Source organism: Electrona antarctica, assembly GCF_951216825.1.
Source record: "Electrona antarctica genome assembly, chromosome: 7".
Taxonomy (NCBI): Eukaryota; Metazoa; Chordata; class Actinopteri; order Myctophiformes; family Myctophidae; genus Electrona; species Electrona antarctica.
The window spans coordinates 26,959,460-26,972,462 of NC_136812.1; the positions used below are offsets into that span (position 1 = coordinate 26,959,460).

The following is a 13,003-nucleotide window of genomic DNA, read 5'->3' on the forward strand; positions in this document are numbered from 1 at the left end:
CAGTAACTCCCTTCAGTGTCCTTTCTACCTGGAAACAATAAAATTTTCATAGCGGGACAGTCATGTTATTTCTCAGAAACATTGCTTTTGGTTGAGTCCTCCCCCTTTCTTTGTTTGTCAATTTGTTATTTTCTTTTTTTTTTAAATGTTTTTTTTTTTGTGGCTTTCACCTTTATTTTATATTTTTTATGGAGGGACAGACAGTAGGCTGACAGGAAATGGGGAGAGATATGGGGGGGTGACATGCAGTAAAGGCTGACGGGAACCGGCGGCACACTGCCAGACTGGATTACCAGCCAAGGTGCCTGGACCGCTGAGCCATGGCCCAGGCTGTACGTTCAACTTTAGCTTTTCCCAAAGGAAAGTGCAAAAGACTGTAAGGTACAGTAGATAATATACAAGTAAGACGCGCGAACGCGGGAAGCGAACACAGCTCGTGAATTGCAAAAACAACAATTAGAATAAATTACGTAATTTTTTAAGGTTTTTTTAAGTTCTCTTTTTTTTGTGTTTAAGATTTTTCTTAAGTTAAGTTTTTTTTAAGTTAAGTTTGTTTTAAGTTTTTCCTTAAAGCTTTTCCTTTTTAAGTTTTTTTTTTTTGTTTTAAGTTAAGTTTTTTTTTAAGTTAAGTTTTTTTTAAGTTTTTCCTTAAAGCTTTTCCTTTTTAAGTTTTTTTTTTTTTTTAAGTTAAGTTTTTTTTTAAGTTAAGTTTTTTTTAAGTTTTTCCTTAAAGCTTTTCCTTTTTAAGTTTTTTTTTTTTTTTTAAGTTAAGTTTTTTTTTAAGTTAAGTTTTTTGTGTGTGTGCGTTTTTCCTTTTTACGTTTTTTTTTTAAGTTAAGTTTTTTTTTAAGTTAAGTTTTTTTTTAAGTTAAGTTTTTTGTGTGTGTGTGTGTGTGCGCGTGCGTGCGTGCGTGCGTGTGTGTGTGTGTGTGCGCGTGCGTGCATGTGTGTGTGTGTTTTTGTGTGTGATACAGCTGCGCCCTCTGGTGGTGGGCGGGTGGTGTTACAGCGTGACACACAGACACACACACAGACACACACACACACAGACGTGATCTGCTGGGTCTCATAGTAAATGCTCACTGCGTTCGCAATCAGATTGTAGCCAATGCATTTGAGTTGTTCTGTATACTGTACGTCTATGTATCCTTTAATTTGTTCAGTTAAAGATAATTGAGATCATTTAAAGAAAGGCTACAACTACTTCAACTTAAGTCATTCATTCGTTTGTTCAGTCAGTCAGTCAGTCAGTCAGTCAGTCAGTCAGTCAGTCAGTCAGTCAATCCGTACGTACATCAGCCCATGACTCATGTCACAGGATGTTAACAGGAAGGATGTCGCACCAGAGGTCATCCTGAGGTCACAGTAATCACTTCCCAATAGCTCTCATGGTCATAATACCTACTGTATAAACATGACTCCTTACAGCTGCTGTACTGTATGTCATCACAGAGTACAAATAGGAAAATAGTGGGAAAGTATCATTGAAAAGCAACTTCAAACACCCACTGTTGCGTCCATGTACCGTAATACTATCCACACTGTACACCCACAAATGTACGTCATTACACTCAACATCAACATTGCTGAGCTTCTAACTCGCATTCACATGTTGCTAAATCCCCTCAAAAGTAGTCCAAAAGTTCCATGATATAATCTGGGAACGATTTGGATTCTGTAAATCATCCGCGTTCTTTCTCCAAAAGCTGTCGTTGACAGATGCTGTTGTGCATGTGGTGGGATATAGCTCTGAAGTCTGACGTCACTGCCGCTAGAGGGCGTTATTCCGCTGGTTCATGGGGTTATTTAGATCGAGCTTAGATTGAGCTTGTTACAAATACAAGAAAATGTCCAATAAAACACCCAACAGCATTTATAACTTATGTGGTAGCTTTGTCCATATGTTTAATGTGTTGCAGTCTAGACAGCTTCCTAGTTCCCAAATGTCCCATAACTTTTATATTTAATAATCCACAAGATTATATTATCATCACTGCTACAGAGGTAGAGGTAGTGAAATGTGTCTTATCAACTAGACGTATTAGGTGAAATGTGATAAGATTTTTTTATTCTTATCCTACTTCACATTCAAAAAAAGAACACAACTTTACATCGTTGCTGCCGAGCAGAAAACTCTTATCTCCATATCGTTACTTTTAGTTTTTTCGTAAATGATGTGTTTTGAGTTTTTATTCTTGTTATTTTTGATACTTAGAGCAGCTGGACATTCCTTCATAATAATATTTCCCCCCAGGATTTATTGTTATTCCTGTACTACAAGCCAAATACAAAAGAGGCCAAATTACTTCTGTGTTCCAAAACAAAAACCTATTATTATGCAATTATGTTTCTACCAACCAGCCTTTCGGGAGCTTTTATGCTCAATTAGCAATGATGAACAACAGTCATGGTAGACGCTGTTACCGCAATTCCCTGGACTTGCAGTATTTCAGGGTTAAACGTGATTGAAGGCTACACAGTCAAATCATGAGTATTAAACGTGATTGAAGGCTACACAGTCAAATCATGAGTATTAAACGTGATTGAAGGCTACACAGTCAAATCATGAGTATTATTTTTTCCATTTGTAACTCTGAGAATGTACAAATAGAGCCAAATGGACACATCCATTTGTACACTTTGGGCCCTATTATGCGTGTCTTAAGTACCAGGTCTTATGACTTAACTTAAGACCTGGAGGCGTGGTCAATGCTGTTTGGCCACTCAGAATAGCCAAATGGCATTGATCACGCCTCCAGGTCTTAAGTTAAGTAATAAGACCTGGTACTTAAGACATGCATAATAGGGCCCTTTCAGTGTTAAATTACCACTGAAGATTTTACTGTGTGCTTCATACGTGCTATCTCTGTCAATGCTATTTTTTTTAAAGCAATGATACCATAATATTAGTCTTAGCAAATTAAGTGTTGCTATCTATATCTGTATCAGGTCCTGTGCTTGATGGATCTTGGGAGAGACACTCCTTTGTCCTAAAGGGGACACTTGGTCTTTGTGACGTCAACCTCTTGAACTTTCCTGTGTTTGGGGAGCTGTCATCTTTGGCTACAAAGTCACCGCTAGAAGGCTTTCCGTTTTCTTTTTGAGATAAGAGAAAAGACGATGGCCAGCTGTGTGTGTGTGTGTGTGTGTGTGTGTGTGTGTGTGTGTGTGTGTGTGTGTGTGTGTGTGTGTGTGTGTGTGTGTGTGTGTGTGTGTGTGTGTGTGTGTGTGTGTGTGTGTGTGTGTGTGTGTGTGTGTATTGTGGTCGTTGAGGCTTGCCTGCCGTGGTTTTAAATGTAGTCGTCTGCACAGTGCACACGTGATCAGAACACACAAAGAAATGACCTCGGGGCCGCAGATGCAATCAACCTTAAAGTGCATAGTACATAGAGGCAGGCATGCATGAACTAAATACACACACACCACTGCTCCCTTTCATAGAGATCATTTATGTATTTATTCTTGGACAGTTTCAATGATTTGCAGTTTGTAGTTGTAGTTTTGTGTTTTTGTGTTGTTGTTTTTTTCCATGATGACGATTACGATTCAAATGGAAAAGCATAGGACTAACATCTGCACCTTCTGAACATTAAAAGTAATGTTTAGCCATCAGAGACTAAACACAGATGCATAGACAGTTATACAGTATTTATACTCAGGATTTTGCTGTCTACCTTGGATTTCAATGTCTGTTTGAATGTGTAGTGACGAGCGAGCCTTTAGGGTGGATGTGTGATGTCTGTTTGTTTTAGCCACTTGAAAGCAACCACATTCTGCGGGAAACATTTGCCAAAAATAGCAGATCTACAAGCTCAGAATGGGAGGTTGTAGAACGACTGTTTTTGCCGAAGAGATTTGGTATGGACGGGGGGAAAACTGTCAAAGTACAGTTTTAACTCAAGTCCGGTTCTCTTAAGACTAGACCCCTTTCATGTGAACCAAGGGAATGTTTCATAGGTTCACATGTCACTTCCTCCTGGAGCTTGGAAACAGACATGAGAACTAGACCAGTGATTCTCAACCTTTTTGAGGTATTATACACACAGTATGTATATACACACAGTATATATATATATATATATATATATATATATATATACTACACAAATGAGTATTTTACCCCTCCCACCCCCCAGAGTTCCCGCTCCGAAAGAGCTACAACCCTGGTATCTCGAACCATTAGCAACATTTAGCTGGGGACCCCAGGAACACCCCACATTGAGAACCATTGTACTGTAACAAGGTGCTTTTCATGTGCAGGATCAAATATTCCTCATTTTACTTTGAAGTGATGCAATATATTTAAATTCTTCTAGTCACTTGTGTTGCTATTCCAGTTGTGACTGACGATAATTCAAATGGTGGCTATCTTGCCCTTGCGTCATAGTATGAAGCAAGGGCAGAATGTCCGCCATGTGAATATTAATGGCGTTAGAACAACATTCAGGAGGGAAGACAAGCCTGATAATATCACCCTTCCTCGCTAATCTGATCACTCAACTGATAAATCTCTCTCTACTCACCTGATTCAAAATAACGACTCCTCTCCTCGCTCACCTGTCACCAATCCATCTTCCATCTTATCGCTCCTCCCTCACTCAACCTGATTCCAAGTACCTTTCAGAGTTACTACTGCAATATCTCCTCTCTTTAATCAGTGAGGTGTATTTATACCTCGGCATGTCTATGCTAAGGTATGCAGCGCCACTCGCAAGGCTCCCCGTTTTTCTCCACCATAAGATTAAGTCATTCCTCCTCATTTGACGCGCAATGCCAGAAGCCAGCCACAACGTTCTCCAGCTATGACATACTTGGCTTCCAGTGTCATCGATCGAGCGAGGTCGATCACCACATACAGTAATTCGGCCACATGCTGACCCAACCCCCCGCCATCATCGATTTCCACGCCGCCTCAACAGCGACCCGTTTCCCATTCGTATCTCGACACTCCCAGGACAATACCGGGCTCACTACATGGGACCCCCAGCGTGGCAATTATTCGTCAGTCCTGCCAAGGCAATAACATCCAATAACTTGTATGTATGCTATGGCAATATTTCTGATGGAGCCCCTCTTGGGCCAGTGCTTTTTTCAAATATTTCCACCCTCGTGCCTCTCCTGTCCTGAAAATCACATTTCTTTTTAACAGGCTTAAAAACACAATAGTAAGTAGCCTTGCGAACCAATGGTTCCCGAGCCATGTGGCCCAAAGATCAGAAGCCTATCTTCTGTTTGTGTAGCATGAAGCAGCTTGATGGGCCTGTATGTCGCAGGGACTTACCCCCAATCCAACCTTTGATGCTGAGTGCTAAGGAAAGGAGCTAAGGAGAGAGTTAGGAGAGTGTGCAGGGCAGTGATTCAGTCCCAAGTTGGTGTTGGCTAGACCGCACTCTCGCATCGCATCAGGTACCGTTTTATAGTCATGTTTATAGTCTTTGTTATGACTCAGCCAGGGATTGAACTCAGTCCTACCAGGCTCCCTGCGGACACTCACTCATTATGCCAAAAAAAAAGGATAGCCTACATTCATTGTTGCCTTTTGAACAATTGCTTTTAAAATAAGCTTGTAAATGAACTGTGTGTTCTTGCTTGATTAAGTGTTTGAACTTGTATTCATTGTGGGAATGGGTAGCGTTGTCTTTTGGCTACAGAGAGAAATGTAAAACTCCTGGCATCACAGCACTATGACTTCATCCATTCCTTATCAATGCCTTCATCCATCCTGCCATCTATTCAGCCCCTTTGTTTATTCCTCCATCTCTAACTAGCCATCCCTTCATTCATCTATGCCTCCATCCATACAGGTTTCACATTTTCTATTTCATATTCAAGAAATCATCAACACAAAATGAGTAACTATGTACTGTGAAGGTGTGCTTTGAATGTAAAGTAGGAGCAGTATCATCTAGTATTATAACAGTATCATTTATCGAATAACATACTGTAGCGTGCGTGTGCGTGTGCGTGTGTGTTTGTGTGTGTGTGTGTGTGTGTGTGTGTGTGTGTGTGTGTGTGTGTGTGTGTGTGTGTGTGTGTGTGTGTGTGCGTGCGTGCCATGGAGCAAACGGAGCAGCTGCTCCACCATGTTAAAATGAACCGTCGCATTGCGACCCCACCAATACCCCCCCCCCCCCCCCCATGCTCGAAGCGCACGGTGCGCGACAGCGAGAGAGAGAGAGAGAGAGAGAGGAGGAGAGGGTGTTTGTCTATGTGTGTGTGAGCGCGGCACGCGCGGAGAGAGAGAGGGAGAGAGAGAGGGATGCTGCGTGTTAAAAAATAAATAGGCTACTAATTCGCGCATTGCATCCAATAATGCCCGGCTTGCCCACCTGTGTGAATCACTTACTTTGTGCTTGCTGTCATATTATTATGTTTTAAAGTAGGCATACATTTTAGCTGGTCAGTCAGTGTGTGCAGACTCAGAGAGAGAAGCAGCACTGCTCTGCTGATTAAATTGATATGACCTAGATATGTCATATGCGCATCCGCATCTGACTGGCAAGATAATTAGTTATTTGGCAACACCTGTGTGAAATACCAGAATATCTTTTTCTTTTTGGTGGCCATCTACAGGCCGGCCATGACTGTACTACAGCTGGAAGTTTTTTCCACAGCTGTGGAATTGAGATCCTTTTTTTTTAACTCATATAATCTGCTATGATTTCTTAAATTATTATTCATGACATGAATGTGCAGTAGCCTACCAAAAAAAAGGAAATTTAAAAAAATGGTTGGAGGATAAAATAAATAGTATTCTTAAACTACATTTGTGTGACTTTTTTGGGGTTTTTTTTTATCATCGTCTCTGCTCTGCTTTTTCTCCCTGGAAATAAAAACGTCTGGGTTTCCGAGGCTACTGCTCTGCTGCTGACGCTATTTCCGGTTACCTTTACGCACGGGGCGCACGGATTTGAATTTCTCCGGTCAGCCTGAATGTGTGTGTTGTTGTTGTCAACATGGCTCAGAAGAGAATGAGTGATTACCCTCACGTAGCCTACATAATGACATTCTGGACACGTAACTCACGTTGGATATACAGTAAATGCCATGATGAGGGAATTAACCACCCCGGAGCGCAAGAGCACATTTGGGGTTTAAGGTAAAGCATTTACAATTTAACTATATTATTTCTCTAATAGTCACTATTGCAGTGAGAAATAATATAGTATTTACTAATTACTATGGCCGCCGTGCCAACTGAACTGCTGAATGCTGCTGCAATTTAATGTTAGATATTAGATTCTGACGGGGAGGGATCTATGATGAATGATAACGATACAACACCGGGGTCGCCGAGCCCAGCTGCGCTGTCAGCTCGTCTGTTGTATAATAGGGCTATAATTTATATGTTTTGTTTTGATATCGGCGCCTTGCCAATGTCATGTGTAGCCTAAATAGGCCTATGCCTTTTTATGATGCATTTTGTCAGTTTGTTCATATAACTTGCGTGTGGAGAGGGAAAGTAAAAGCCACTTTTCCGTGTGAAAATGCGCGAAAACGCGCATGCACGAGGCACATGCACGCACATTTTTTAGTCCAAATCTGTGCTCCCCCACCTGGAAACAAAGTTAGGCGCCCCTGGTGTGTGTGTGTGTGTGTGTGTGTGTGTGTGTGTGTGTGTGTGTGTGTGTGTGTGTGTGTGTGTGTGTGTGTGTGTGTGTGTGTGTGTGTGTGTGTGTGTGTGTGTGTGTGTGTGTGTGTGTGTGTGTGTGTGTGTGTGTGTGTGTGTGTGTGTGTGTGTGTGTGTGTGTGTGTGTGCGTGCGCGGGGGGGGGCACTAGAAACTTAGTGTATTCACAGAGGGGGCAGATGAGCAACTATCCGCAAAACATACAGTATCATCATTACTAAATTCACCGATCGCTGTCTGTCTGTCCACTTCCGGGGCACCAGTGAAATGCTTGTTGGGACGGACACAGATTAATACTGGGACACACTTCTACTACTAGCTACTCTTGCGTCAGTCGACAGAACTTCTTCTTTTGGGAAGCATCGCGGGGGTTGCGTGGCACAGGCACCTGAAAGCCAGCTCACACTGAACATCACCATCACAAGTATTCATAATGTTATGATCATCCAACAGATATAAAAGTGCACAGGATTGTAACTGTTGCCAAGGCAATTCCCCGTCCGGGTGGACTTAAACCCTGTTGTTGTTAGACCATCTGTAAACAATTCCCCCCTATCAGTAATGTGATCTATTACATTGCATTACCCACACTGAACATCATTTGCTGTTCATATATTCAGAACGGGTAAGGACTAGTAAAAGATCTAGTCCTTACGGCTCTATTTCCGTCAACCCCTAAACTATTTTTTTTTACTATTTTGAAAATAAGTTTTGAATAGTTCAACTAGCCGATCTACATCGACATGTTGTGAGCTTGTAGATTGGCTATTTATTATTTTCTTCTAAATAAATAAAAAAGGCAAAGTTGGTTTCCTCTGCCTCTTTTTGTTACATTTCGTTAACAATAATAACCTAATAAGAGAGTTGTTAAGAATCAAATCTAAATGTATTTATAAAGCACATTTAAAAATGAGATTGACCAAAGTGTTGTACAGGGTAAAAGTAGAAGACAAACTATAATCGTATTATCCTAAATAATCTTTCTGATGGAAGGTGGGATTTTATAATCCTAAATAATCTTTGTGATGGAAGGTGGGGCTTTATAATCCTAAATAATCTTTGTGATGGAAGAAGGTACCTATGTATGTACAAGGCGTTACATACATTAATCCTTTTTGAATGTTTATGATTTTGCTGCAGTTTCAATGGAATTTTAATTGTCCATGATTGTTTCAATATTCTTACATTTGAAGATATAAGCCTTGGGCGACATACCTTGCATAGGTTGAAATGATCTCAAAACCTATGTTGTATGTTACCTCAGCTGTCTGAATTTCCCACCATGAAACATAACAGCAATACCATACAATACCATATAATCCTACATAATATCAAGATAGAGTTGACCTATTGTTAAAGGTCAGTACCAGTGATCACTCAATTACACAATATGAGCATGCTGGTGCTCTTTCGTGAAGTTCCCATGTGACCCTAAAACCAGTCGCTAATCCTGTTTCATCTGCTCAACTCAAGCCGAAAAGCCAGAGACAAATCTAATCTTTCCAAACGATCTGTGTGTTTTTCTGCGTTGCAGTTTTGATGTGGAGAATGGCCCGTCTGCCAGCTGCAGCCCTCTGGACCCCCAGGCCTCTCCGGGTTCTGGTCTGGTCCTCCACACCAACTTCCCGGGTCACAACCAGCGCCGAGAGTCCTTCCTCTACCGCTCAGACAGCGACTACGACCTGTCGCCCAAGTCTATGTCCCGAAACTCATCCATCGCCTCTGAACTGTGAGCACTCGCACTCTCACTCACACTCGCACTCACACTCGCACTCACACAGATATGCAAAGTTGCAAACCAGCGGGCAAACACTCAGACAGCCATTTGTTTGGGCAGGTACACACATGTGCACACAAACACATGCAGTACATATACAGAGAATTAACCATTTTAACTCTGCCTGTATATACGTTGTTGACCTGGGAACCCCTTGGCTCTATACTTGGTCTGCAAATTATTTCCCTCATCAATATTTCCTCCAAAATAGGTGATCTACACACACACAAGCTTGTAGATCAGCTATTTTTGCCGAATGTTTAGCCGAGAATAGGGACACTAGTGTTCATGTTAACCCATTCCCTTTTGGTGTTTATAGCATTATGTTATGCTTTAGCTATTGAAAAATACTTGGTGCCGCGAATATATATTCGAACTTCTTTTTTTTTAATTTTTAACTCAAAGCTTTGCTTCTGGGGGTTCCTTGGAATAACATATTTTCAGATGGGGGTCGGCGGCCAATTACATATATTCTTAGTCCTTGACATGAAAATGTTTGAGAACCACTGACATAGAAACATAGAAACTGTCAGGATTTAGAAGGCATTTGTGGAATTGTCTTCAGGTCTAAATGGGTTAATACACTGTCAAAGTGTTCATTTAACTAAGGGTACAATACATTTATTTGTACATTCCTGGAATTATAAATAGAGGGTATACATACAATCAAGGCAAAGTGAGTTAAACGTTGTTTAATGTTGTTTAATGCAATCAGATAGGACTTTTCTGTTTGGATGTATGAGCTGTCAAGGCCAGAAAGTAGTGTTTTGCCACTCAGTAGGTGTTTACGTATATGATGATGTCACACGTGCATACTGCATACCCTCTATACATACGTACAGTACATTCATATTTTACTGTGTGGACACTGGACAGACATTTTCCTGAAGTGAACCACCTCTCCGTTGTAGAAGTGACACTTCTAACTTCACATCTAACTGATGAGTCATGGACATAAAGTGCAGGTGCACTTCCTCCGTTATACTAACTAGCTAGACTTCTTGCATAACATGACATGGAGTCCAAATCTGCAGTAGATGGAACACCTTACATTACAGTGTTTACAGTACATCCCTTCCTACTGTAGCAAAGTGATTCCATGTTCCTGGCTGCCTCCAGTCCATCTCTTCTCATTGACTTTGGGTGAAGGTGCTTTGGTCATTCTGGGTGGTTGGTCTCATTACTTAAAGTGTGTGATGGCCAAGTTGGCTCCAAGCCGTCAGAGTGTGTGTGTGTTTGTGTGTGTGTGTGTGTGTGTGTGTGTGTGTGTGTGTGTGTGTGTGTGTGTGTGTGTGTGTGTGTGTGTGTGTGTGTGTGTGTGTGTGTGTGTGTGTGTGTGTGTGTGTGTGTGTGTGTGTGTGTGTGTGTGTGTGTGTGTGTGAGAGATGTAGACCTACATGTAATGTATCGCAGGACGGAGGGACGCGTATACTTTTGCCGTTTGATTTGTCCTAATGTTGGTGCTATACGTAAATACATTTGCTAAAAATGTGTTTTGTTTGTGTTCACAGACATGGTGATGACCTGATTGTAACACCGTTTGCTCAGGTAAATAATCCCAGTGTTCTTTTTTTTTAAAACATCTGTTTATTATGATTTTTGGTATACAGGCATTTCAGTAATATTTAACCAGCAAGTTACAGATTGGTCAAAAAAATTGCAAAAACATACAAACAAACAAAACAAGAGACTTACAATAAAAAGTGTTCTTAAGCTGCGTTCAGACCTGAATGTATATATTCGCTCGGTTCGCCCCGTTTGTGCCACGCCACGCCAGGTCGCGCCGCGCCCGTTCGCGCAACTTCTCGTCTTTGCATTGACTTTGTATGTAATCGCGCCGCTCTAACCATCCAAGTCTGAAAGCATGCAATACAGTATAAATATGCTATATCTATTGTGTTCGTCTCATGTTTACTCAGTACTGTTATGTACTGTTATGGACCCTCACAGAAAGACAACCCCCTCTGCTAAAGAAAATAGATTAAAATTATAATAATTAATTCAAAATTATAATTAGTCCCAATGTTGGAATGACACTTTTTAGTTTACAGATGAAAAGATAATGAAATAAGATCTCTCTCTCTCTCTCTCTCTCTCTGTTCATCTCTGCATTTCTCTATAGGTTCTGGCAAGCCTTCGAAGTGTAAGAAACAACTTCACCGTCCTGACCAATGTCCAATGTGCCTCCAACAAGTATGTGTTAATAAATTAAAGTTGCTCTTCTGTTTATTCATTTACAGAGCATGTTACACACCTCTAGTTAAATCTGTATTTTACAGTAGTGGGGTAGCACCAGCAGGTAGTGTATGTTTTTTTTAATATACCAAGGAGGAAAATTATATAGTTCCACTCAATCACCACAAGGTGGAAGCATTGAGCTTTAAACTGGCAGGTTTGAAACACTGCAACATTTCACATGGCAGTGTCATTGGATGAGCAAGGCACATGTTCATGCCTTGTGAACGCAAGCACACGTACACAGAATAACGCACGCACGCACGCACGCACGCACGCACGCACGCACGCACAGAGAGAGAGAGAGAGTTGGTATCTGAAGCATTAATCTTTTACCTGTTTGTGGTAAAAGGGATGTGGCATTGTGCTACTCAATACACGGGTGTTGTTGTATTTCTCAGCATCAAAAGATCAGTTCCGCCTCTTACGTCAATGTGTTTAAAATGGTATGAATGGAATCCCTATGTTTTGGAGAGCTTCACTGTGGGGTGAAACACACACACACACACACACACACACACACACACACACACACACACACACACACACACACACACACACACACAAAAAGCAAAGATGTGGTGTAGTGACATACTATTGGTCCAACTGTCATTAGAACAACAACCTACCTCAAATGTTCGGCACATGTTTGCCAACCTTAATTTGATCGTTGTTTCCACATGTCGGTCCTATGGTGTGTCGGATAAGCGCGCACAACCCAACTCAGGTCCGTTTTAGAGGGTTTAAGTGGTTAAGACATAAAATCTGTCTGTTGGCATTGCATCTTGTGGTGGTTGAAAAGAGTGCTGCATTTAAAAATGTCACAATAGTTATTAGTAGAGGAGAGTATTATTTTAGGTTACAGTTTAGAATTGAACCATAGCAGCATCAGTCAATACTGTAGCATCCCAAACAGTTAATGGATGACGAGACTTCCAGCTTGCCTCGGGTGTGCCTAATCTGCCTACATTTGTTATTGTTTTATTTTTGCGTTATTGATTTATTTACTATGAGAGTGTGTTGTCACTGTTGTGGTCATTTTTTGTCTTTGGTTCATTCTGCCTATTATGTTGTATTCATATTAGGGGAAACCGTGAGTGATGCGGTGACTTCAGGGGGAGAACCTCCTCCCTCCCTTTGGTGCTATGTGAGTGAGTTGGTTTGGGCGTTTTGGGAGCTTGCCACAATAAAGAGTAGCCTATTCCCATAATAAAAGTCGTCATGACTACTCCTTTGGTTCAGAAACACATCCATCCAAACATTGGTGTCAGACACGGGATGACAGAGTTGGAAGAGATCCAAGAAACCATCCAGCTTCTCTAGGGGAAGGGATGCACTCCGCAGTGGGAGTGCTCACCCCCG

General features: G+C 41.3%; 1 protein-coding gene across 1 annotated transcript in view; it reads left to right on the forward strand.

Moving 5' to 3' along the window:
• pde4ba (phosphodiesterase 4B, cAMP-specific a) overlaps nt 1-13,003 on the forward strand; it is a 231,833-nt gene that overhangs the window by 150,483 nt on the left and 68,347 nt on the right. The window contains exons 4-6 of the mRNA XM_079505866.1: nt 9,164-9,358; nt 10,918-10,954; nt 11,529-11,599. Of these exons, the coding sequence (XP_079361992.1) occupies nt 9,164-9,358; nt 10,918-10,954; nt 11,529-11,599 (303 nt within the window). The remainder of the gene's footprint in view (nt 1-9,163; nt 9,359-10,917; nt 10,955-11,528; nt 11,600-13,003) is intronic.